The sequence below is a fragment of the Rhipicephalus sanguineus genome, chromosome 7 (genome assembly GCF_013339695.2).
Source record: "Rhipicephalus sanguineus isolate Rsan-2018 chromosome 7, BIME_Rsan_1.4, whole genome shotgun sequence".
Lineage (NCBI taxonomy): Eukaryota > Metazoa > Arthropoda > Arachnida > Ixodida > Ixodidae > Rhipicephalus > Rhipicephalus sanguineus.
Genome location: NC_051182.1, coordinates 158,985,379 through 159,012,900, shown reverse-complemented (window position 1 = coordinate 159,012,900; position 27,522 = coordinate 158,985,379). Strand labels below are relative to the sequence as shown.

The window sequence follows — 27,522 nt, the reverse complement described above, 5'->3', positions numbered from 1 at the left end:
TCACGCAGGATATCATGTTGTTTCCACGGTCGCTCTGTTGGCATAAGAGAACTTTTTTTTGGGCGAGTTGGTGAACGTTCATATTTGCTTTTAAGGCACGAGAGAACACAATCACAATAAAGGACACGGGACAGTTGGCGACTCGCAAGTGGCCATTTTGAATGTTTTCGTACCTGACGTCAGCATTCACTGAGCTTCACACTTGTTTAGAGCCATCTTTCTATACAGGAAATTTGCATGAGGGAATAAACTCAGCTTCGAAAATTGGTGTCAGTACTCCTTCAACAAACCTATTTTCTCAACTATCTTCAGCATAATTTGGACAGCCAAATGATGTACACGTGTCAAGCAGATTGGCGAAGAAAGCAGACCAAGTAACTGCATAAGAGGCAGATGCAATATATTAAAATATTATAGCAGGAAACTGTATGGTGTCAGCAGAAGGCTTGCACAGCAGACACTGCCATCCCCTCAAGAACAACTTGCAGTATTGCTTACTCTGGTCACTGCAATACATGCATAGCCACCACCACTCGTATGATGCACCATTTGCACACGGTGCACGAAACCTTGCATGAAAGTTGGTATGACATTGCAGTGATTGGTACACATTGTCACAAGTGAACAAGTGCAATTCCAACTAGTGGAGATGGGTGACTTTATTTTTGTTTGCTGTACGGACCAAGTGAAGCTTACGATGGGGAAGTGGCCTGATAACATAAGACAATGGCGCCAACGGAAAGCATAGACAAACACAGTGTTGAGCTCTGTAGTGCCGCTGTGATAAAGGCCTGTACAGGTCCTCCCAAACGAAAGACAGGAATGACACAAGGAGTCATGGCAGCTGCTTGTTGATGACACTGATGACAATGATCGCTCACGCATTGCGGATGCAAGATCGAGCCCTGGTTGGGACAAACAGAGCTTCCTGTTCTCCCAATATCCTGCGACAAGGACAAAGTGTAAAGCCTGCGAAGACTACTCGAAAGTTTACTGAAGCATGCATTGTAGTTCTTGCTAAAGAATATTCTTAGCTTGTAATTTCGATAAGTATGGTAGTACTATATATGTGCACAATTCATAGAGGCACTTTGCATTCAGATGTGATCAAATGTGGAGAATAGAAAACCACATAGAAGCATTTATTCAGGCTTTCTCAGCCTGGCTGGAACACAACATGAAAATTTCGCATGTACGTTTGGTAGTTGCACGCACGCGCACACACACACACACACAGCATATATTATGGTATTGACAGAATACGCATTGTTGAAGCTAGAAATTATTCTACATTAAAGTGACGAGTTGGCTGTATTGGTGCATCTTTGCTAACAACTGCAGCACAAAACAGGCACAGGGACGAAGCAGGACGACAAAGTCTGTGCTTGTCATTCTCTTGCTTCGTCCCCGTGTCTTTTTTGCGTTGAAGTTTGTAACAAATTATCCACTGCTACAAATATACAAGAGAATTTGTTGTTTAGTCATATGTGCATTGCATTAGGGATTTAGTACTAGTGTCTAAGCAAATATTAGTATTCTCTAAATCAGGTCCACAAAACACTTTCTTTGGTAACATTTTTCCTCACAAATGCGTGTTTCGCCTTGAACTATACATACCAAAAAATTATGTGAGGTTCTTTACGCAGAACATTCAAAACTTGTCTGCATAAGGGGCCGCACCACTATGTTTTTCCCCTGGGGGGGCCAGCTACCATGAGAGAGTACCTACAGATCTACAGAAAAAAGAAGGGGGGGGGGTGCACCTATAAAGGAACTGGCACACCAAGCGAGCGGGGAGGCTACCTCCCCCCACCCAGTCTCTTCTTGGCGTTGTCCCTGCTGTGCATAAAACCACAACTACACAGCACTGCAATTACAGAACGGTGCAGTGAAAAACACAAAATTCTTGCAGTTTTCTAAGTGTAACATCCAGCTGTGTCAGTTAACTGGTTTAGTGCACACTGCAGTAACACTGCACATAAGATCAGTTGGTGGCAAGAAGACTTTTTTAGGTGGTTAACATACAAAAATGTATTAACATGTGTAAATATATCTCGCAAATACTTCTAGTTCATTAAGAGGCAGAAGTTCAGGGGAAGGTGGGAGTTAGAAGAGATGAAAAATTCGTGAACAAGTGGTGTTGCTTAGTTCGTTAGGGGGCACACAATGTGTGATGTAACCAACGCATCGAAATTTGTAAATACTAGTACTACAAGTACTACTGACCATTTAAGGGGGGACCCTGCTTCGGAGACATATTTCTTTGTTTTTGAGTACATTTTTATGAAACTTTCGCTGCTTATGTATTTTTATGTCCTGATTTCAAATATGCAATTATTTTTCTAGTACACTATGCTGTTTTCAAAATATCAAATATTTCATGTATATTGTTAGGAGCAAGATTTATTTATAAATTGTAAGAGTTATAAAACAAATCAGCATATCACAATAAGCTGGAATGAATACTGTTTGCAATAAAACAAGAATGGATGTTCTAGGCCCAATTAAACAAAAGTTACAGTACATTGAACACTTGGCAAGTCAGCGATGTCGAGCTCAGTCAAACTGGGATCAAGCTGGGAATGTTCAACATACCATAACTTTTGTTCAAGTGGGCCTTGAACATCCATTCTTGTCTTATTGCATACAGCATTGATTCCAGGTTATTGTGATAGGCTGATTTGCTTGATAACTCTCACAGTTTAGAAATAAAGCCTGCTCCTAACAATACAAAAACTATTTAATAGTTTCAAAACTACATATTGTATTAGGACAATAATTGCATGTTTGAAATCAGCACATAAAAATACATCAGTTGTGAAAGTTTCATAATGATACGCTCAAAAACAAGAAACATGTTTCAGAAGCAGGGTCTCCCCTTAAGCAAGGTACAGGAGCGGACCATTTGGTATTCCATATTCAGAAGGTTCAGTGCAAAAATTGGGCACTGTGGAGAAAGAAGCCACTGTGGCCGATTTTCGTGCTGAACCTTTTAAAGACCATTTCAGACCAGGTAGCACCCCAAGTGCTCAATATTTGTGTTGTAAAAGTGACAATAATTAATATGTGTTCCTCTGTAAATCAAAGCAATGAACAAACATTTCACAAACATCTTAGAGGACCAAGTAACCCACATGGAAACATGAAAAGTACATTTTACAAATAATTAACAGGGGTGTTACAGGGGCCCTGCCTAATGTGAACGAGGAGTTTGTGCAAGAATAGAAGTGAGGAAAGAATATGTGCAGGCATGTGAAAACTATGTACAGAAATGAAAGGCATTTTTCGTCTTCGTCACTGCCCAGCCTCACAATTCGGTCAACATATCCATCCAAACATACTTTGAGACATGCAACAGCTACTAAAAACAGTATGTTAAGCCTATCGTTTCGATTAGCATTATGTTTTGGACCGTGTTCCAAGAAGGGCAACAGCAGCCAAGGAACAAGCCTGTACAACATAACAGCCAATGCTTCAAAATTCTTGTTGACAGAAAAATGCATCCACCGACGTGGTATCATCAGTTAATTGGTGTTTAGCTGTAAGAGAAATGCCCTCTTCAAGATGCACAAACTGACAAAAACAGAAAACCAAAAAATTGTGCACAGTGCAAATTTTCATTTGCAACTAAGTACAATTGAGAGGTAATATTATTAGTGAAATTTCATCTTACACACATGCGCTAGCACATACACACAGATGCAAAAGCATACGTACACTTGTATGTAAGCCACCAAGTCATTTGTGCTCCCATGCTTATGATTATTACTTTTGTCTGCAATAAGTTTGGTGTGGGCATAGTCTACGGCAAGGTTCACAACCAGCGCCTATTAAACATAAAGGAAGGCTTATAAGATAAAACCCTTAATAGCTCTTGCTTCCCGAGGAAGAGGCAGCAGCGAAAATGCAGTCGAATCCGCAACTTATAACAATTCTTGTTTGAATGGTACATTGGCTATAACAATCAGCAACTGCTGCACTACAAACATTTGTGTTTTTTATGCGAGAAATACTGTTTACTGCAACGTACCTATGCCAAATTACCGGCTGTAGAAATTATATGTGGCTAGTTGAAGTCTGCACGAAATGCCAGAAAGACAAAAAAAGACAACACGAGTTTTTTTACCAATCTGCGTACCACATGCCCCTTGTGTTATTTGAACAGGGCTGGTTTTCCAGCCTTCATATCACCAAGCTCACACGCCTGTCTCCACGCTCCCTCCCAACCCTTCATCCACAAACGGACTCTGAAATTTAGTGTTCTGTGGGAAGTTCATGTATGATAAGATTTTATCCTGTTCCAAAAGTCGAAAGTTGCGAGTGTAAAAAAGAAGCATGCATGGATGAGTCAGAAAGGTAGACGGCTTCCTGGACCCACAGGTGCAGTAATCAGGAAAAGAGGGGAATTGATTGAATGTACACACGTCTTATCTATCCAGTGCAGCTGAGAAAATAGGCAGCCTGTCACCTTATCTCGTTGTTTGTGGAGCATATAGAGATTGGGTGAGCCCAAATAGCCGCTGGCTTCAAGCTTTCGAAAAGCCGCCCACCGTGATCGCCGCTTGTTTCAAGTTATAGGAGCATGCGGATTGGTCGCTATCAGGAGGATCACCACGGCTGCTATTGTCAATCAGCTATAGTAGGAAAAGCTGTACGTCCACTTCGCAAAGAAGAAGCCAGGCTCAGTTATCGAGATAAATGAGCCAACACAATCCACGGCTGAAAGGAGCACTGGATCCCTAATGTAGTAACAGCAGCTCTGCCCTCCTGTTTTCTTTTTCTTCCTTGCAATGTGGTTATAACAATAACATTTTGCAGTATATGAACGTTGATATAAAAGGGTTCAACTGTAACACATTTTGACGGAAATAAGGATATTCAGGATAAAGCAACAATGGCTCCACAAGCAGTTACACAAGAAAAAACTGTACAAGTACGTTGATGAACACACAAGGCAGCGGCATAAGTGGATGAATGATACAGCAGTCTTCTTTGAAGGCAAATGCAAACATTCACAAAGGATACAGTGTGCACGAATCTCGGCACCATAGCTTCGCAACTTCCAACGTCAGATTTTACACGTGCAGACCACAGCTCCAAAAGCATACGAAAGGAGCCCAAGGCACAAAAACGAGAATCGCATTCACGCAGAGTACCTCGCTTCGTCCTGACGTTTCTGTCGTCTTATGCTGTCCCACAGCCAATCTACGGTAACAGTCTTTGCCGAACGTGCGGACTGTCTAACACCCACGTTTGGTGAGGACAACGTGTGGGTCACATCGTAACTCTCGCTCTCCGCGAGCGTACCGTCATACGCAACGAAGTACCTTCTTAGCAGCCTGCTAGGAGGAAGACACATTCGGACACCCGTGAAGACGTCGGGAAAGTCGCAAATCTTCTTCTTTTCTGCAGACGCTTCAGTTTTGACGATAATCTTCGGTGCTCCCTCTTCTTGATGCTTTCTGCCCGGTGTAGGCTCTCGTTTCGAAACCAACGGTGGTGTCTGCATCGGAGAATCTGATCTTTTCAAGGAATTGTTTTTCCTCGATGAAGTGGACTTTTCAGTAGAGGCGAACAAAGTCTTTGTGGCGCTGTTTTCAGGCTCTTGTTTTGAAACCAATGAGGAGGTCTGTTTCGGAGAGTCAGATCTTTTCGAAGACTTGCTTTTCCTCGGCGAAGCGGACTTCTCCGATGACGACGACTTGTCGGTCGAGGCAAACGAAGCGTTCCCTACACTGTCTTCGTCGTCACCGAGGTCAAGGTCAAACGGCTTCGCCCTAGAGTTTTGGAACATCTTGCGCAGCTCCGGAAGCGTCGTCGCCTCCTTTGGCGTCTTGTCTGTCCGGATGCGTGTCACCCGCGGGAAGCGGATCGAGATGCCGTCCGCGGTGTGCACCTCAGCTCGAGTGAACTCGGCGCCGGCGATCTCCCAGACCTGTGTCGTATCCGGATCCTTGGCGACGAAGTCTGGCACCAGGACCTTCTCGACGTCGAGCCATGCCGGCACACGCTCCATCTGCCGCGATATCTTCTTCATCTCGAGCTCCGTCTGGAGCCGCTCGAGCGTCTTGTCGTCGTGGCCGCCGTGGACCTTGGTGACGGTGCACCAGCGGCCGGTCGCCGGATTCCAGCACCCCATCAGGAAGATGGACATGATGCCGCCGTTGCTTCCGGTGCCGAAGTACGCTCCCAGCACTGCGAGGTCGGCCGAGTCTGCCATGCTGCCACCCTGCAGATCGCATAAGGTCTTTCACTTGAAGGGACACAGAAGTCAGTTGGACTAACATCCTTTTTTCCGGCAAAGCAGCACTTAGGCCACCTTTAAAATGCACAGTAAACGAGAAAATCCCATGGCTCTGCTGCCTTGATATTGACACATCAGCCTCCTCTCATCACACACATTGTGGCAGCTGTGAAGTCAGACAGGGAAAAGGCCCTTTCTGGTAAACCTTTAACGTTGACACATAAAAAAGCATAATTTGTAAAGCTTTGTTCTACTGCCTGGACAAGCAACTTCCAGCATTTAATTGCCGTTTCTAGTATTGATAATCACTATGAAGCACAAGCAAGGGACTGCAATGGTGCCATACGCATGACTTGTCTCAAAGGTCTATATTAAAATACAAAGATCAGTGACATATTCCAACGACATCTTCCGATGTCTTGTTTGACAACAAAACATTAACATTGCTTTTGTTATTTAAACATTGTCAACAAAAGACTGCCAATTCCTTTGCACTGGCAGACTCGTTGCAATTGTAGTATGCTGTAGATTAACTCGGCGTCAAAAGATGGCGACACCAATGCTGCTCCCGCTTACATCTGTGTTTCATTGTCGTAAGCCTATTTTACGTCTACTGCAAGTAGGAGACCACTCCTAACAGTCTAACTCTGCGTTCGGCAATCTTCAGCTATGCGACCCATCCTTCTGTACCCATTCTGTTGCTGACAGACCTCCAGTTACACATTCTACACATTACATGTGGATCACATTACATGTAGATGTGTGTGCCATGGGTGTTGTTTACCAAATCCCCCTGTCATGCGGCGCTGCATACATAGGCCAGACAGGAAGGTGTGTTAATGTTAGGATAAGAGAACATGATTCGGGTGTACGTAGCGATCGCCTATCACATATGGCTGCGCATTGTCAGCAGTGTGGATGTAAACCCCAGTTCAATGAAACTCGCATAGTGTCATGGCATCATAACCAGACAACTCGAGACATTATCGAGGCTTGGCACATACAAAAGGAAAAAAGAGACATGCATCAGCTTCCTGTCTGTAGCCTTGCAGAACACAGAAATCTTATACTTGAATGGGTAGATATACTTTTGTTTTTTGGTTTTTTTAGTGTTTGTTCACACCGGTTTTCATACGTTTATGTACGGGTTTGCTATCTGTGTGAGGTCATGCATGGGTATATATTTATGTTCCGCACATGTGAATAAAAGTTCAGTTGAGAGTCAGCGCTTGTGTTTCGTGTCCTCTTTTTCATGTGCGTTCGTCTTCCCTTGTGGCACCGTTTCAGTAGTATGGACATGTAGATCAGCCCAACTCCATTCGTTACTCAATGTAAATTACTATAACACCTCTCTCTACTGTGAATACAGAGAGGCCAAAAATAGTGTAAGATCAGTGTCACAAAGCGCATTGCTGGTCGCGATTCAGCCCAATCGGGATCAAATTTCTCAAGTGTGACTGGTTTTCTTCTGCAGCTTACATAAAGGAGCCAATCATAATTAAGCATTATGAGACAGGATCAAGCCTGATCAAGATCAAAATGTGACCATGTGACATTGGTACACGACCATAGATAGCAACGACGTAAGTTTGGAAGGCACGTGCGCGGCCAGCGCACACGAACTGAAAACAATACTACAGTTAGGGAAAACCGCTGCGAACGAAATTGTGGTCGCTATTGACTACACAGTGCCGAAGGTACGCGGCTAACACAGCGGTAGATTAAAGGCAATAAAGTTGTAAAAAAGGCATTGTTTTGGCGTTCCCGTTGTTTGCTTATGACTATGGTGGAGTGGACTTCCGACACTTAGTTTTGAGTTGGCCTCAAGCAAAGCTTTGACACGCATGCTCGCAGCAGGCAGCTGCGCTGTTCCTTATTGGTCTGTTCACGTTTGTCCCAGAAAGCCATACGTGAGTTCTATGGAAATAAATGTTTTGTGTGTGTATCGTGGTTTGAAAACGGATCTTGCTAGTTTTTTTGGTGACACGAAATATTGAGTGATACAAATATTTTCGCTCCCCCTTGAGATTTGTATCACTGAGATTCTTCTGTGCTCAATGCTCACCTTAAGGTAGTCCTTCTTGACCTTGAGCCAATGCCGCTTTCCCGGTTCGTAAACGCCGTCGGGGTTCTTGAGCACGAGCCCTTCCAGGCCCTGAGAGAGGACATCATTGATGAGGTCTCGCAATTTCTCACGCGTTGTGATCACGTGCTGCTCACTGAACATGACGTGGTTCTTGATGGGTGTCATGTTAGCCTTGAGGATCTCTCGGCGCTCACGAAGTGTCCGATCCAGCAGGCTCTTGCCGTTGTAGTGGAGGCAGTCAAAGACGAAGAGACACACGGACGCGTCCTTGAAGGCTGCCCGCTTGTGGATGCCCAGCGTTCCAAAGGGCAGCGGCTTTTCTGTGTGCGTGTCCACCATGAGGATTTCGCTGTCCAGGACCAGGTCGTGGCCGTGCTTGAAAGCCTGCAGGTCGAGATGTTCAAGAGAGCGGGTGTAGCTGGAGAATAGAACGACTAGGTGCGAAGCAGACAAGAAAGTTGCAGAGGATCCTTTAAGGACCCTAAGCAACCTCCGGTACTTTTTTTAATTTCAAGTAAACACACGTATTGAGTTCAGAATGCTGCGACTACCAAGAATGCGAAACATGGGAGTGGTACGAGCCGCAGACGCGCCACGAAATAGAAAAACAATCCCGTGCTTCTCTCTGGGCCTTTCAGTTTGCTCAGCTTTGATCAGGACGTCAGCACCTGCATCTCGTCATGTCAGCATCAACAAGAACCTGTTTGTCTGCAGTAGATATACACACGCTCCCTGCTCTTACTCCTCTCGCGGCAAGGAGGAGAAACGAACTGACGAATGGAGTGTAGCAAAAGAAAGAGGGAAACGAGCGAGGTCCATGTTTTAATCATCAAAAGACGTGTAACTCCTCTATTACGGCACCATTTCGAAAAGTCCTCACAGCTATGCATTTATTGTAGACTTGTGCACAACCACAATGCCACAACTAAATTTCAACCTCTGGGTGGTTTAGGGGCCTTAATACGCTCCAGCACATGACGCAAGCAGCGCGTTTATGTCGTCGGAAGTGTCCCATCATGTCTATTTAGCGAGTGCGCCGTGATAGAAATGTGCAAGGATTCAAGAATCCATTCAAATCATGGCACACACGATGAAGAGAACCAGAAACTTCTGACAACATACAGCTGCTGCTTGGGTCATTACTGGAGCGTGCTTAAAGGGGTACTGACACAAAAATTTTGGCCTCACGTTTTTCTGCTGCAATGTGTTGCTGGAGGTCTGTTAAGTCATAACACGCCACATCGTTTGCTGTGGTGCGCAACAGATAATTACAGGTGAAAAACAGCGCTAAAAAAGCCGGGACAAGAAAGGACACGAGACCACGGCGCTGACTAACAACCTCGTGTCCTTTCTTGTCCCGTCTTTTTTAGCGCTGTTTTTCACCCGTAATCATGAACCAACCAGCCCAAATGCGTACCCTTCTACAGATAATTACAGGCTCCTCATTACGAATCAGTCTCAGTTTCGGTTTGAGAGAGCTCCAGAAATAAGCCGCCGGGTGCGACTATCAACACCTAGCGTGTGCAATGCTCGGTCACGTCAGCACATAGAATTGTGATGCACTTCCGCGCAGTCCGCATCATCTGCTCGATCAAGAAGTCCTTTCAAACAGGTAACGGGAAAGCAGTGTCGCCAAACACAAAACTTTCATCGTGTGCGCTGCACCCATGGACTCGCGAGCAGCCACAGAAGAGTAGTCCGCTGACGCAAGCGTGGCAAAAGAAAAATGGTGACTGTGACGTCACCATAACCTGTTGTACCAGCTGCAGTGTGGTGCCATTGGGGAAGTAAGGGGGTCACCTCGAGTCACTTTCAAGGGTGTCAATGCCGTGAGGTGCGCCGTATATCCCTGGATTGTGCACGAGAACTTCATATAAAATACCATATCTCAATTCATATAAAATACCATCCAAGCTATATTCGCTGTTGATATTTTACAGATGATATACGCATGTTCACGGGAATCGATCCCGCAGGCTATCTCGGGCGCGAAATTTTGTGCTAGTACCCCTTTAAAATAAGCTGTGCCTCATTCATGGGGGTTTTTATTATGAACAAGGCTACCGTATGGGGAGCTGAAACGTCATTAAATTTTCAGTTCATCTTTCGGTTGGTCTACCTTTTTGTGATTCTACAAAGCCTGCAGGTGGGGATGTGCAAGAAAACAGGTGCAGTTGGAGAACAGAGCTACCAGGTGGGAAGTTGATGAAACGAAAGTAACAATAAATGCAATAGACATGGCCATCACTGTCTGCAACGAATTCACGAAGGAACAGAACTGTGACAAACAGGCTGGCCAGCCACGGAGGGCATGGAGATCTGCACTTGAACAAAATTGAAACTGTACATCAGAAAAAGGCTGTTATGAAGACCCTTTGTAGGCATTGTTTAGACGTGTCTTAGATATAGAAAAAAAGTGTGAGAGTGCCCATTCTCACTTAGAACACTAGTTTTCCCAAATAAAAGTTAAAATGCATAAACTAGCAGAATGTAGTTAAACATCAAATGCAGTCTCTGTTGCAACCCTCATAATGCTGCTCAAATGCGTTATTTTGGCGGAGATGCACAAATATACCTTGGGACGACAGACTGCTAGGCCTTGAATGTAGCGTAGGGCAAAGTTAGAATAGATGAGAACAAATGCCAAGGAACAGTACAGGCAAGGACAAGTGATAATGTTGGCCCAACTTATTCTGCGATTCCAACAATGCAGACAGCTTTATAACAGTAAGTGCTTAGCCTATCACCATTTCCAGCATGATTGGCACTCGACTAGCTTATGGTCCACTTCAAATTGTACCAGGTAACTGTGAATACCGTCACCCGCTGTGCTGTCTTAACATGTAGGGTGTCATGTTGCTAAGCTCCAGGGCGTGAGTTCTATTCCTGGCCACGGTGGTTGCATTTCAATGGGGCAAAATGCAAAAAACAACCGTGTACTTAGGTTTAGGCACATGTTAAAGAACCCCAGGTGGTCGAAATTAAATCTGGAGTCCCCTAATACGGTGTGCCTTATAATCGCATGATAGTTTTGGCATGTAAAACCCCAGCAATTATTAATTATTATTATTATTATTACAGTACCTTTGGAATGAAGTCTTTGAGGTGCTGCACCTTATGCGCAGACACCGGCTTCAGGCTTCTGCTGAAGAACAGGAACTCAGAGCCCTTCTTGTGCAGTTGGACGCGCTCGCCGTCGTACTTGATCTCGGCGTACATGCCGTTGGGGCACTTTGCGAACGCGTCGTCCACCGAACCGCAGGGCTCTGCCAGCATGGGTATCATCGGGGTCATCAGGCTAGCCGAGACACTGACATTTCCCTCCTTCGAAGTCCTCACGACGTCCTCCAGGTTACGGGACGCCTGGAAGGCCTGGTACGCGTCTGGGTGCAGTGCCTCCAGGATGTGTTTCGGACCGGAGTTGATGCGTATGTCGTGCTTGATGAGCCTGACGATCATGACCAGGTCGTTGGCAGTGCAGCGGGCACTCAGGTGCCTCAGGAGTTGCGTCTGGTCGTCTTCTCGGGTGAGTCGAGAGAGACGTTCTAAATAGGCGTCAACGTCCTGCATTGTCAGGGTGCTCTTGCTGGCCGGGGAGCCGTACTTCTCGAAGAAGGCGCCGACGGTGCGTGCGACGTCACCCTGTTCGAGGTCCTCGATCATCTCCTCGTGGCAGCCGTTGCCGAAGATGCGACTGAAGACTTTGACGAGCTGCTTGCTCTGGAGGTTGTACACCCGCTTGTTGACCATGGGAAGGAGGAACTTGACCCAGAGGTAGAGGTCTCCCGTGAAGCCCTTGCGGGTGCAGCCCTCCTTGAAGAACCTCGCCACTATCGCCGTCTTGCCCGTGTAGGTAGACTCCTCGGAGATGGCGGCGCACAGCTTACGGAACTCCTTGAAGGCGTCGTCCTTGCTGGACTTTGTCGCCCCGGGCGACGCTTCCAGGTCACCCAGGTCTAGCTGTTCCTCCGTATCGTCCAAACCCTGAGACAGAGTCGTCTGCAGTTTCTGCTTCTTGGAAGGCGTGCTGCCGGCGTTGTTGGTCTTCCGCTTACCGGGGCTTACAGTGACTCCGGTCTTCTCGGACAGTTCGTTGATGTGCTTCAGGACTAGCTTGCGGTCATCAGGTTCGATCTCGCTCCAACCTTCGAGGTCTCCCGCGTCTTCAATCTTCTTCGTGGTCGCGCGTGCCCGCGACAGCTGATCGAAGATGCACTCCACGTGAAACCACTGCTTCATTTCGCCGCCGCTGTCTGAGAACGGGTTGGGCACGATCTTGCCGATGCGCAGCGCTTGCTTTTCGATCTTCTGCTTACACTTCTTGCAACCCGCGGTGCCCCGTTTAGCGTACTCGATGCAGAAGCGAGTCTCCGACATTTTTTTTATAAAACTACGCAAGAGCGCAAACTGGGAGGAAAGGTTTGTCGGGGATCGCGCTTAGGAGTGACACGGCGGTGGGAAACTACGTACATGGGTTACATATTACCGTCGATGTGCTTTTACTGGGGAACACGACGACTGTCATTCCATGATCGAGGCGCAGTAAACACGATTTTCTCGCAACTGCACAGCGCGATAACAAATCGTTACTACAGGCAGTGGGCGCGCGTAAACACGCATACGACCATCACAATTTGGCCAATGGATTGTCTCGTCTCTCTATCGGCTTGCTCGCATACTAAACGCTATGCTTTTGCGTAATTATTACAAAAACTAAATTAGTGCAATAAATTTTTGAGTTACCACACTAACTCTGTGCGCTTTTGTTTTTTAGTTTTTTTTAAGGTGGAGTCCAAATTTAAATATAAGACAATAATTTTCTCAAAGCATCTCGAAGTTTAAATTGCAAATCTCAAAGGCTATGCTTTTGTCCACTGCAAACGCCAAATGTACGTCATGGCCGCCATGTTCTAAGCATCACATGGCTGTAGATGCTAGCGACATGCAATGGTCTTTTTGCGAACGACACTGTCTTCTGCTGGGAGAAGCGTGCTCCCTCCGGCACTCGTGTAAGTTCATCATTTTGCTTCATCTTTAGTGTCGTTTAAGTTCGATCGCACGTACAGTTCTCAGTACGAAGATGTTTAAACGTACAACGCCCCAAAGATTGCAGCACACACTACTTTGTACGTGTTTGAATGCTGTATTGCATAACATTTCGTATCGCCCAGAGAACTGCTGCGATATGCAATTGCGTCATTTCTCGATCCTTTCTCAATTCGTAAGACTGCTCCTAAATTGAAATCGCGACGTGTCATTGCGCTATGTTGTTTCACGTTATCGTACCTAGACAGCGGTTCGACGGCACCCAACTCTTGGATCAGCGCTTTAACTGCGACGTTTCAGCTTAGCTAAGCGAAAGTGCATGTGCGTGGCTTTGCAGTAAAAGCTGAGTGCTTACTTAGAGCTGAGCTTCTTGTGAGGAAAGCCTGGCAGTTCTACGGCAGTTTGTTCCAAATTTAGATTCGTTGTCCGGCTTCGCGTTAATACATCGTGATTTACGCGACATCATGTCTGTGTTTATTTAAGCTTCACTGTGATATTGTGGGACATCGCATCAACTTTCGTAAATCTGTGAGTGCTGATCTTACTGACATAACCCGCGGCCAAGTCTCTGAACAATGTCGTTCTCGTTGTCACTTCTTTAACCGTTGTTAATAGGAATTTTTCCCTTGCCTGATGTTAATTTGTATAATTGCTTCCACAATGTTTGCGATCTTTCCTAATGCCCATAAAGCTTAATTGATATGATGCTTTATATTACACTTCATTTGTTTACCTAAAGTTCTTTGTTGGAGTCCCAATTGTTCCCAACCTGACAGATTTCTGTCAGATGGTGACATTTAAATATGTTGATTTGTATCTTCCTGCTGGTGCTTTTTAACCGAGCTGCCATCTGTATTTTCTCATATTTTTATACATGTATTAGCTTTTACTTTGGGACATCCTTCTGTATATGGCATATATTTGTTTACAGAAATTAAAAATAAGGAAGAAAAAGAATAAATGAAAAAAAAAAGTGTTATCAATCTTTCCTCTTCTGATTTCTTTAATTTATCCACAGTTATCTGCAAGAAACAATTTGACGCTAAATCTTCTGTTGGTTTCCCGTCTGGGCTGCAGCTAGCCATTGATGGCAGAGTCGGGCACCATGGAGGACTTCCACTGGCTGTGGAAGTTCGGTCCTGGTTTCACCGTTTCGGGCGACAACGTCACTGTGCTGCAGGAGCCAAGCCAGTTCTATGAGCAGCTCAGGGTACGTTGTCACATACCGCCGAGTCACTGTCGACTCCTGGTATGTTACTCCTAGTGTCAACATCATGATTGCATGAACACCATTGATTGACACATTTACCTTTAACAATATTGTAAATGAGTTCTGCAGAATCCCACAAGGTCGCGGAAAGGTTATGAAAGAAGTTCTATCCCCGGACCAGAATGAATTTTTATTCAACTAGAAGCTTTCCTCTCTGAGAAATCCGTATGGATTTCCTTGTGACTACGTGCTGCAAAAAGATGGTTGTCAGTTATCCCTTTCCTTACATTTAACGCAAGTTCTGTAAATTGACCGAGACATTTTTTCTTTGGCCTGAAGTACACTACACTTTTACCTCAGTATAACAAAATATCGGTTATGATCAAGTGAATGTATATTAGCCTCACCACCAACAGTGCTGTCAAGTTCCATTTATAACAGATTTTCTGCTATAGCAAAGTGTTTTGTATGTTAGGTGCGACTTCGTTAGAGCAAGCTTTGACTGTACCAATTAACTATTTTGTGGTGCACAAGTGGCTTTGTTAATACTGCTAAGTGTTATTGGAACTCAAGCGTCTTTTGTGACATCAGGACGGTTGCATGTACATTTATTGCTTCAGTTCAATTCATGGGACGGAAGGCACAGCTAAAATTGAAAATTAAGTATCAGAAGCGTGTGACTTGTTGATTCAGAGCGTCTTGTGTCAGTCAACAAGCCAGAAAAATAAAGACCGACCAGACACCACAAAACACTCTTTTTAAAAAATATGTATATTCGAGTAATAAATCCTTCTTCCTTTCAAATTTTCAGAAACTGACAGCGTCTGCAAGCAAGCGCATCGTCTTGGCTTCTCTCTACCTCGGCAATGGCGAACTTGAGAAAGACCTGGTGAGTACTTCGAAAATATTTAGTGTAATCTTCATCTGGTACACTGCATTACAAAAAAAAAAAAATGCCGAGATGATTTGTGCTATCTTCAACGCATGGAAGTGGTAATACCACCAACTCAAATAAATTGGTCATAAATCTGGCAGTTCCCTTGTTTTAAACGCGCAACACATTTAAGTACAATTATCAGACCTGCCACAGTGGTCTAGTGGTTATGGTGCTCAACTGCTGACCCGATTGTCGCGGGATCAAATCCTGGCCACGGCAGCCGCATTTTCGATGGAGGCGAAAATGCTTGAGGCCCGTGTGCTTAGATTTAGGTGCACGTTAAAGAACCCCAGGTGGTCGAAATTTCCGGAGCCCTCCACTATCGCATCACTCATAATCATATCGTTGTTTTGGGACTTTAAACCTCAACAATTATTATTATTATTACGCTGTTATCAGTTAATATGATGGCGAATTCACGTTTACATGTTGTATGTGAATAGATTATTATTTTTCTCCTCTTTCTGTTTACTGCAGCACAAATTCGTGAATGAACAGAATTCTTTATAAAATAAACACATTCTTGATTAAATATCTGTCTCTACACCACTCTGCTAGTGTTCTTGTGTTTTTGCTCAGTGCATCAGCATACATTAGTATCAGTATCATTATTAGCTAGTAACAGAGACTACCAGGACACTGAGTTAAAGGCCACCTACAACAAATTTTTACTTTCACTACATTAGCTATAAATTAGCATTACATACCAAAGAAGCAATATTGGGAAGGCTAGAGGCCTGCTAAACTTTCTTTTTAACAGCTTTTAAATAGTACCGAGGCAGTTGGCCTGTACACGAGGTGGTTAGTAGATATTTTAAATCTCAGCACATTGCCTCTGAGATTTTTTGCTGCCACATCTATCGCCTAATTTTGCGCATCTAGTCGTGAAGCTGTGCTGGTACTGAACATACATTCTTGGTCGAGCCACTTTTGGGAAGGAAAAATAATGGTCTTTGTTATTATTCTTTTCTAATTTCACTACCAGGATTGATAATCTACTTTCAGTACCTTTTTGTGACATGTTCACTCATTGCAAAAATAGGGACATCTGGGTGAATTGATGCGACAACGTGTAAGTAGTAGTTTCTGTCTCTTATGCTGTTAATTCATTACGTTGATTCATATTTTAAATGTCAAACACTTGCATGGGGGCTGTTTCGTGTCTACATCGTCTGAAATTAGACTTTTTACATGTGCTGAAACGTCTTTCGTAGTTGGCTTTTATAGGCCTTTATTAGAAACCCTTGACACAGATGTAGTTGACCTATAAAGTCCTTTTTTAGAAACCCTTGATGCAGGTGTAGTCTACCTTTGAAGGTCTGTGTTAAAACTTTTGACACAGCTGTAGTTGATCTTTAAAGGCCTTTTTAAAAGCCCTGGGCACAGGTGCAATTGAACTTTAAAGGCATTTATTAAAAACCATTGAAACAGCTGTAGTTGATCTTTAAAGGCCTTTATTAAAAACCCTCAACACATGTGTAGTTGACCTTTAAATGCCTTTTTAAAAACCCTGGCCACAGGTGCAGTTGAACTTTAAAGGCCTTTATTAAAAACCCTTGAAACAGCTGTAGTTGATCTTCAAAGGCCTTTATTAAAAACCCTCGACGCATGTGTAGTTGACCTTTAAATGCCTTTTTAAAAACCCTGGGCACAGGTGCAGTTGAACTTCAAAGGCATTTATTAAAAACCATTGAAACGGCTGTAGTTGATCTTTAAAGGCCTTTATTAAAAACCCTTGACACAGGTGTAGTCAGCCTTTAAAGGCCTTTTTAAAAAACCCTTGATGCAGGTATCAGAACTGCACGCGGCAGCCAGGAGAAACGTGGAGATCCGTGTGCTGCTGGACTACACCAGGGGATCCCGGGGCGAGATAAATTCACGCACGCTTTTGATGCCCCTGTTACAAGAGTTTGGTGCTCCATCAAGCAGCGTGAGCGATCATGGTGAACCTGTGGAGCCCTTGAGCCAAGTTCAGGTTTGTGGTCCCTGCATCTGATGAACAGTTTGGTTTAAGAAAGAAGTTAATTAAAATTTTGGGCTTTCTATTTCGCTGGTCTATTTAGTCTATGGCCGTTGTGACATTTTGACAGCAAAATAGATATAGCCCAAGCTTTGTACATTGAAACTTTATCTGGCATAAAACTGCCTGCATTGTTATAGATGATATTTGTTTTAAGCATATACTTGCTATGCACTGATATATTAGTGATGAAATGCTCAATCCACTGGCTTATAGCAATCTGATAAATCATAATATTGGACCTTATCACAGTACCTGCAGACTGTGAGTGATGGAGCAATTAGGGCGCACATAATTGAGATACAGCTGACATAAAATAGCTCATTTCATTGTATGAGGGTCGAAGAAAAATCATTTGAAATTATAGGTGCTCTTTACAGTTATGTGTTTGTTGCCTTTGGTTTGCATTAGACTCTCTGTCATAAATAAAGCTTGCATAATTACAGTGTTATATGAGTTTTTATGGTGAACATATTTCTATAATTTAAAAGAATACTTCTCTATGTTCATCAACTCTTGATGCAATAGATCTGGAGGATGAATCTAAAGGCTGTAGTACAATAAAACTTCATTACAATAAGCACTGGGTACGTGGCACAAAATACTTTTGTTTTATTTGATATTTGTTAGTGGTAATGTTGTTGAGAAAAATTTTACATTTACCTTGTTTTATTTATGCTCTTGATCTTGAGGATGGCAGTTGACACCTTTGTCACATTTAATATTTGCTCACGCTTATACCCATTACGCACTGACGTTGGTAAGGTGAGTTTTACAATTCCTTCGTTATGCATGATAATTCATTATACACAGGTTCATTATATCAGGGTACGACTGTCCTGAAACTTAATCGGTTGAGAGCATAAGTGATTAACCTAAGCACTCTCTCTGACATGCAAAAATTTGTAGTACTGCTAGGAACTTATAGACAAGTAAGGGACAGGTAACGAGTGGTCAGTTAGAGCAAAGAAGGGATACCAAGAGATGGGAAAGGTAGCCAAGGACAACAGAGGCTTTCATGGAGTGACAAAACTGAGAAGTCTACAGGCATAAAATGGAATGAGCTCGCACGAGATTGGGCAAATCGAATATCATTGGGAGGGGATTTTGTGCTACAGTGGACATAAGATAGCCTGATAATACATGACGATTGTGATGCCTCATTCTTCACAGGTGGCGCTGTACCACAGTCCACGGCTTCGCGGACTCATACGCTGGCTACTGCCGGCACGCTGGAACGAGACTGTCGGACTGAGCCATCTCAAGGTCTACCTGTTCGACGACACCCTCATCTTGAGTGGGTGAGCAGGTGATTCTATTCCTGCCATTAATTGTCTGCCAATTTACACTTGCGTTTTTGTTAACTCCTTCAGGGCGCCATGTGTACATTTGTTTTTGCTAGTTGTGACGATGACTGATGATGATGTGTTGTTTCGTGTGCCTTCTTTGTCCATGCTGTCATACTTGCTTATAAACAAATTAGAATGTGACTTATTGAAACACTCAGCTGGCTACCCTCATTTACATATCGTCATATTTTCTTTCCTGTCTAACCCTTCCTCTCTTGCCTTCCCGCAGGGCCAACCTGAGTGACCAGTACTTCAGAAACCGGCAGGATCGTTACGTCGTCTTCCGAGACTGTCCGCACCTCTCCGACTATTTCTCCCGCGTCGTCCAGACCGTTTCCTCGTTCTCTCTACAACTCCAAGGGGACAACTCTGTTTCTGTTCATCCCAGCTTCAACATACATCCTTTCAAAGGTATGTAGCATATGTAAAAAACAAAAAATAAGTTCTGGAGGCAACCCTAATCCTTAAAGGGGTGGTGCCATCAAATTTCGAGGCTATCACAAGCCTGTTGTGGGTTTCCTCTGTATGCAAGGACACTCCACACGAAGGGTCGGACACAGAAAACGTTTAGAATATATTTTAATTCACTTCCAAAGTGTACCTAAATGCCCATTCTCCCGATCAAAACCCATCGCCAGCGCGCCAACACTGACGTAGATCTGTAGGATGGACAACGAAAGTTGTAGTGACGTCACACCAGATCTGCTGTAGTGACGTGAGTGACCTGCGGACCTCCGCCACCTCCGCAACGCACGTACCGGCTGTAGTGAACTAGAATATATTCTAGTTCACTATAGTACCCGCAAAGCATCGGTTGCTACATCACTCGCCGAGTTTCGATTATTTTCTGGCTAAGTGCGTCACAGCCTTGTGTGCTCACGTGACCACGCCTCCTACACTTCTACATCACTGCCCAACCTCGGCGCCCAGAAACCGAAACCGAAAGTTGTCCACATCAAAAGGCGGTATTAAATTATTTAGCGAGAATACACGAATCTTGGTGCGTGCATCGTTCTTCCTGGAGCTATAGCAAATGCTTACAGCAAAGAACGCGCAAGCCACAAACATGGTGGCACCACCCCTTTAACTTTGGTGTCTGGTAGTCGCATTCGCACGTTGGCGTTTGCGTGACCTGGTGTATTCCTTGAGATAACTCCGTGTTTCGTGCACTGCCGGAGCAGATCTCAGAGGCCACGTAGTAAGAAGTGCGTGGTTGAGATCTGCTCTGCAAGGAGCCGCAATAATCTCAGCTGCTCACAGACTTTCAGTGAACTCAATCAATTAATTATGATTCATTGTCCTGTCAGTTAACTGGTCCTTAACTTATGCTCTAATATTACATCTATCCACTATAACTCTTAGATTGAACCAGAATCATCGATTTCTGTTCTTTAGGGGACTTTTTATGAATATATTCGGAAAACGGGAAGTGATTGCTTGACCAGATATTCTTGGAAAAGAAACAGGAGTGCACATGCTCATTGCTCATGCCACTAAAATGAATCGGCTGTTTCAATGCTCTGTTGCGAAGATTGTGGGCCTGATGTAAGACATCGCGAAAAACAATGAAAGAAATGAAATGGCTACTACATATCAACATACACGCTGTGGTAGCTTAGCAGATAAAATGTTGCACTGCTGAACTCGAGGTTGTGGGTTCAATTCCCAGCCACGGCAGCTGCATTTCGATGGAGTTTGGTGTGTAGAAAAGTGCATACTTAGATTTAGGTGCACGTCAAGGACTCCCCCTTATGATCAGCATTAATCCAGAGTGCCCCACTATGGTGTGCCTCGTAATCATATCGTGCTTTTAGCATGTAAAATGCCAGAATTGAATTTTGTGTGTCATTAAACAGACTCCACGAGCAAGCACTCAACCATCTACACATTGCAAGTTATTTACTAAAGCATCTCAGCCCTGCAGCAGTATAATTCATTCGAAACTTTTTCAAGATGTATACAGCTCGTAATATTTTCATTCGTGCGTTTGCTTTTCATGCACTGTTTCGGTGTTCTGTAATTTTGTACACTGCATCAATGCAGGGCTCAGTAATGCACACACTTTCGCTTCCGCTGTCATTAGTTTGCGTTGCATCGACGTAATATTGGCTCATGCACTTATATCTGAGCTAGCATCACCTTTAGTGGCCAAATTTGTAGTGGCATGATGCAGTTATCTCAAGCAATTGCACATACTCATTATACTGAAAGTTTTGATTTCGTGTTTCATTTCCACGAGCAGCACTCACGGAGCCTAAAAAAAACATGGTTTATTGTACAGTCCAATACACTGTTAAAGGGAACACTTCATTGGCACCTTTCTTATTGTCGACCCCCTAATGGAAAGTGGATGTGGAAATATTGTGTGTACACAGCACTCGTCTGACAAAAGGAGCCAGAACTGTAAACCTCCAATAGTTTTATGCAAATCTAATCCACTGTGCTTTTGCAAGAGAGTGAAATACAGACATGCCCTGTATGCAACTGTTCTCTTTAATAGTCTGTATAAGCAAATGGTTGCTTTGCATCCTTTAAGTTTTAAAAACCTTCACTTCAGGCAGCCATCAAGAATTTGTGTCGGCTGCAAACCAGCAGCTCTCCGAACTCATCAAGCCAAACAGGGAAGTGCCCCCGCAACCAAGTCCAGGTCGTGGTTCGTCCGACACTTGGGTCTTTCCACTGATCCAGATGGCGCCGCTAGGCATCACTCAGGTACGTAGAACAGTGCGTAGAAATCTACAGAACGCCAAATGGGCAGAATTTGCAGGTCTAGATATGTAGTAATCACTTAATGATCAGTACACATATGTTTGCAATGGTACTGCAGCCTTAGAGTCTCTTTTCAGGAAGTTACATATCCAAGTCTGACAGGAGTTTGTAGCTCTCAACCAAATAAACTTGCCATTGTTTCCTGCTTTCATAGAGAGAATTGCCTTCGTGTGACCAATGACCGTTTTTTTTTTTTTTATGCATAAATAACCTGGTTTCTTGGGGGAATTGGCATGTGTTTTAAGAAGACCATTGGAGAAAATGAAAAATGCTGTTTGTACTGCATTTACTTTTATCGCAAAACAACCAGGTATGAAGACGCAATAGAAACCACGGGACATTTGATGTAAGAAGCTTGAAACTGGCAGTAGAAATTTGTTAGTGGTAGTTTTAAGTGCATTTGCTTGTGACACACTTAAAAGTCTTTTCCATCGAGATTGTAGCCCGTGACAATAGGTCGGCCGCAGTATATAGCTTTGCCAGAAAATCTTTTCGGGGGGAGGGGGGTGGGGGGTTGAACCATACTTAGGGCTTCTGTTTTCGGATAAATGCGAAACAATCCAATAAACACTTGCTGGTAAAATTTCTGACAATTCGCATTTATCCGATAAACTCTGATTTCAACGGCCAATAGACCCTGTTCCGTTTTTTATTAAAAGACCGTGTTCTAAGCGGTCATTGATACATTGGCCAGTTTGGTCGATATAAACTTTACCTCATGTCAACACTCTCTCATAGACAGCACCCCCCGCACATTTCACAAAGGGCTTGTCGCGCACGAAGCGAGAGACGTCAATGTATGCAAGGCCCCTGGGAGCACGAGACTGCATCTTGATACTATACAGTCCCCTGTAGGCACTGGGGCGCGCCATACGACATCAAATATACCGACTGTATAAAATATGCTTGCATCTATTACAACAATTTTTAAGGCTGTAATACACGCAGATGTAGGCGTCTTGCATTCAGGTATTTGTGCTTGTGTGTATGTGTGTTTGTGCGTTCAAACCTTTTAAGTAACTAAAATATACACTTCGTGCATTCTCATGTTTTCGTGTTCAGATATCATTTCATCTAAGATAGTGGAGTATTCATAATAAAGCAAAATTAAACTCCGAATTTCAGAGAATTAGGGATTTACAAAAAATAAACTCTGATAAACTCCAAATTTTTGCCGAAAAAATAAACTCCGAAAAACACCCTCCGAATTTTAGTGAAAATAAACCCTGAAAACACAGAGACCTAACCATGCTTTGTGTGTTCGTGTGTGTGTTGTATGTGTGCCTGTATATATATACAAATGCAAAATTAAAAAATTTCGGCAGGGTTTTGAACCCCACCCCCTCCCCTGGCCACGCCAGTGGTCCGCCATCTCACTGTACCAATGTTTTGTTCAGTATTCAACAGCGCCAAATGTAAAAATCCACGAAAGCAGTGTGCCTTCAATGGTTTATTGAGGCTACACGGTCAGTCTTCCCCTTCTTGTTTTCTGTCCTCTGTTTTTTTACAGTCTCTTGTCTTCCTCATCTTTGCCACCGTTTGTTCTTGGCTCAGTTGGGTATGTGGATCACTATTATTGCTTCTTCGCAGGACCAAGAAGTCACCGAGCGATTGCTCGCTCAGGCTCCACCACGATCAACATTGAGGCTCGCGACAGGCTACTTCAACCTCACCGAGCGCTACTCCAACATTATCCTCAACAACCAGAGTTCACGCTTTGACCTCCTCGTTGCATCACCCAAGGTAGCTTGTAGCTTCAGCCCATGTCTTCCAAAACGGTGATATTACGGATACTAATCAGCTTTCTAGTATGTTTCAGTACATGATTGATTGATGTTATGCTTACACTGAGTTTCACATGTAGTGTTATCCTGATCATAGGATTTTGTTCTAGTTGCATCCTTAAACAAATGGCCAACACTGGAATTAAGAGGAACTATGGTTTGGAATAGCCTTACTACTAATCTAAAGGTAGCCCCGTCTCTTCACCCTTTCCTGACACAATTGACTAAAGAATTCACTCCATAAAAATTCATTCATTCCATAATAATTGGTAGCTAATATTTGTACATCTCTTCACTTATTCCCAATATATACATATGTATCACATAATGAACTTCGCTTGTGTTACTTTCACCAAATTATTGCATCCATTATGTTTACATTGTTACATGGCAGTAACCATTTCATATCGCACCATATTACACATTTATATCTGTGTATGCTTTTGATTTTATTAATAATTCTGGTGTATGCTCATTCCACGTTGTTGCCGTTTAGTGTTTTCGATGTACTAATGTAACTGGGAACCTCTTAACAAGGTGTGGGAGCGGGCTAGTTGGTATTCCATAATGCTAAAACTTTAGCGCAAAACGAGCACAGCGGACAAAGAAACGACGAAGGCAAGCGCTTGTCTTCGTCGTTTCTTTGTCCGCTGCGCTCGTTTTGCGTTAAAGTTTTAGCAACCTCTTAACAATTTCGTTGGGTCCTGAAAAGTGTAAACTGCAATGTATCTCACAAAAAACTACAATTAATTGGACAAACATTTAGGCCAGGGAAAGCATAGAAGACATTAACAGTTGTCTTTCACTGTAGTGTACTAATTGTCTGTTAAATTCATTTTGTTGTGTCTAAAGTATAAATGAGTCCCTTGGAAAAAAAGACTACAAAAACTCACAGGGTCCCTTATGCACTCGCCTAAGATGACTTGAAGGCGAAATTCATCTTCTTTTTCTTCGCAGTCGATGTATTGATCCCCACCCCGTCCCCTTCTGATGTAGGTTTCTGCACCTAACGTGGCTTTGCACTGCCTTCAAAATCGGAGGCATTGCAAGCTCTCTGTGCATTACCTAATTTTGCACTGCCTCCGTAATCGGCCCACTTTTAACCAACCAACAATGTCACGCGGTGACGTCATCAGGACGTCATAGTGACGTCATGATGACATCACAAATTTTGGCGATCTTTGCCATCATATGGTGACGTTGTCAATTGAGGATGATTTTTTGCATCACTCGTGTCGACACCGCCGATGCAGGCTGCCGCCGCCACCGCCAGTCAATTTTCGCGTTTGATGAGGCATCTAAGGGTTTCGCCTTAATAAGCTTCAGACTTCAAACACCTCATGTGCATCTGGATTTTCAGGTGAACGGCTTCTATGGTGCGGAGGGCATCAGTGGTGTGATCCCGACTGTGTACACCCTCCTGCTGCGCCAGTTCTTCCTGCGAGTCAGGCCGTCCCACGGTCACGTTCAAGTTGGCGAGTACGAGCGGCCCCAGTGGACTTTCCACGGCAAGGGCTTGTGGCTGTGGAGGGATGGCCATCCCTGGCCGTGCCTCTCTCTCATTGGATCACCAAACTTCGGTGAGAGTGTTACAGCTGCAGAGTTATTCATACCGCTGAACCCCTTTGTAAGAGGTACTGATGCAACAGACTATTGGGTATTATCTCTTTGTGACACATTATGATCGACTGTCTATAAATGCTCGAAATTTGCGTAGTTTGGTGCCAAAGTTCTGGAGACCAAATTTAGAGCAAATAGAAGTGTTCGAATAAATTACAGCATAGTTTGCAGTAATTAATTGTGAACAATTACAGTGTAACAATGTAAATAATTATAGTAGACTCTGAGTAAACGGAAATCTCTTAAACATAACTGCTGCTTAAATCAAACTGCATCTAATATGGTCGGTTTTGCACTTGTATTCTGCACTCATGTTCATCTGTCAGTAACTCCTGTTAAACAGTACACATTTGTCTGGACCCTGTAGGCTCACTTTAATGAGAGTCTACCGCATCTAATTATTGTACAGTCAGTCATGTTATATCTCTTCTTAAACCGAATTCAACGACACACTCAAATTAAATGCGATAGTTATCTGCTGGCAGCAAACATTCATAAAAAGGTAAAAAAAATTTGAGGGGGAAATTTCTGCCAGAATGCCCCACGTCCAATGTCTCATTAAGCACGGCACTGCCTTTATCAAAGCGATCATGTGTAGCAAGATATTTGAACCAGAGGTGGTAGTTAAAGAAACTTTAGGCAACAGGAATGCTTAGCTTACCGTTAGCTCAGTGTTTGTGGTCTCTTTTTTGCCAGTAGTCTACAGAAATGGCAAAAGTAAGTCGCGTCATCAGATGAGGGCGCCGTGTCACAAAGGCTTATAACAGACACCATTTAGACACATGGTTGGCCACCCTATCTCTCCCATTATCTCTCTTGTAACAGACACCGGATGTAGAAGGCAATCAGTTGTAAACGAGTTATTCTTCAATTTCACGATGCACAGACAAGTCATGGCGAGCAGGTTAGAGCTAACCTTAGAATTAAAGATGCATAGGCATTGTATTCTACCATTGTACCTGTATGCTAAGGTATGGAACACTTAGAGATTAATGAAGTAGTCTGAGAAGTTTCCTGACTACTTCATTAACTACTGCTTGTCAGACTAGTGGTTTATAGAGTAACGATTGATGGCTTCTCAAAACAGCCCTTCACTAAACCTGTGTCTCTTTGCCCTCCCTGATAAATGTGCAGGTTTTCGGTCAGTCCACCAAGATCTCGAAGCGCAGGTTGCCATTGTCACAACGAATGAGAAGCTTCAAAGGCAGCTCGACCATGTAAGTACACCCAGCTTACCTTTTTCCATTAACTTCCCGTTGCTCCATAATTGGTGTGCCGGAAAAGGGAGTGTCTTCCAGATGACTAAAATAGTTCTTGGTGTTCAGTTTGTACTATGGGAAGGGGGGAGGGGGTCAAGGGTAGGAAATAGCCCCTCCAGTCCTCCCTACCTCACTTTGTAGCTGACACCTATCTGAAGAGGAGGGGAAGTGTTTAGATTAACTTTGTGGAGGGGGGGGGTGTCGCCTAATCGCCCTTCCCCAACCCACGCCATGAATCTGACAGTGGACACAATAATTTGCATGCAGTGTGTTGTGTCTGAATGGAACCCATGTTGGAGGTAAGTGTTTTGTCCCTTTCTGTCCTCATTTTTACGTCCATTTTTTTATTGTTGAGCCTCGATCTAACTAATATTGCTATAGCAGATTGTTGGATACAGTGAATTATTCGATATAACAAAGTAAATCTGAAATGTTTCATTTAATATGAGCTAATCATTAATACACATGCTTATTAAGAATATCAGAGATAACTAGAGTATTTCTGCATTTACACATGAATTGTATGCTGTGCAATGGATTACCAAAACAGCTAATCGCAAGTCTTTTTATTGATTCCATTGACTTTTTATGCTTGTTCTTTTGTTCACAGGAGCAGCAAAGGCTGTATGAGCTTGCAGCACCTGTCTCCCTCGCCACGTTTCAAAACCCAAGCCGTCACGTGCCTTTCTGGGTCCGGCTTCTGATGCCGCTGCTCCGGCCACTCTTCTGATCACCGACATCTCTCCATCACTCATTGGAATTGGGTGTCATGATGGCATCACATCTATAGGTTAATAAACTAATTGAATGAAATAAACATCTTTAATCACGTTTTTTTGTGGTGTTGCGATGTTTCGGTGATGGATGTTACGTGACTGTGACGTGTGTCAGTGTCACAGGTGTTGGTTACACCTTTAATTTTGCTGCAGTTAAGTGTGCAGGCTTTTATAGTTCATTATTTATGTACTCTGCACAGTGTATATCCGATATTTTACACCCTTCATTGTTATTTTTACCATAAGCTTTCATGCACATGTGACTTTCTTAACTGCAAAAAGGCAACAACGCAACTCAAAGTTAACAACATTGACACTCTTTCCTTTCCTCCTCGTATTTTTGCATTGCATTGTTATACCTTTCTGCACAGTATGAACCAACTAGCCCAAGATGATTTCGTAAGTGACTTCCGTTCAACACT

General features: G+C 43.6%; 2 protein-coding genes across 4 annotated transcripts; one reads left to right on the top strand and one right to left on the bottom strand.

The window, feature by feature from the left end:
- Positions 1-147: 147 nt before the first annotated feature.
- Positions 148-12,953, bottom strand: LOC119400379 (DNA ligase 3). Of its 2 annotated transcripts, XR_007417003.1 has the most exons (4): positions 11,415-12,953; positions 8,310-8,714; positions 2,893-6,229; positions 148-2,242 (listed from the first exon to the last, which is right to left on the bottom strand). XR_007417003.1 is itself a non-coding variant. In XM_037667400.2 (3 exons), the coding sequence occupies exons 1-3, from the start codon at positions 12,705-12,707 to the stop codon at positions 5,144-5,146; spliced, it is 2,784 nt and encodes a 927-aa protein (XP_037523328.1). In that variant the 5' UTR covers positions 12,708-12,953; the 3' UTR covers positions 2,685-5,143. The 2 variants fall into 2 exon arrangements, 1 of the variants encoding a protein (XP_037523328.1); XM_037667400.2 differs by lacking the exon at positions 148-2,242 and having other exon boundaries at positions 2,685-6,229.
- A 314-nt stretch (positions 12,954-13,267) lies between these two features.
- On the top strand, positions 13,268-27,150 carry LOC119400378 (CDP-diacylglycerol--glycerol-3-phosphate 3-phosphatidyltransferase, mitochondrial-like). 2 transcript variants are annotated; one of them, XM_037667397.2, is made up of 11 exons: positions 13,268-13,339; positions 14,454-14,586; positions 15,398-15,475; positions 17,313-17,498; positions 18,717-18,844; positions 19,122-19,303; positions 21,450-21,604; positions 23,252-23,404; positions 24,806-25,025; positions 26,200-26,282; positions 26,935-27,150. In XM_037667397.2, exons 2-11 carry the CDS (start codon positions 14,464-14,466, stop codon positions 27,052-27,054), a joined length of 1,428 nt encoding a protein of 475 aa, XP_037523325.1. In that variant the 5' UTR covers positions 13,268-13,339; positions 14,454-14,463; the 3' UTR covers positions 27,055-27,150. The 2 variants fall into 2 exon arrangements, with proteins under 2 accessions (XP_037523325.1, XP_037523324.1); XM_037667396.2 differs by having other exon boundaries at positions 13,280-13,339; positions 14,395-14,586.
- Positions 27,151-27,522: the final 372 nt, after the last annotated feature.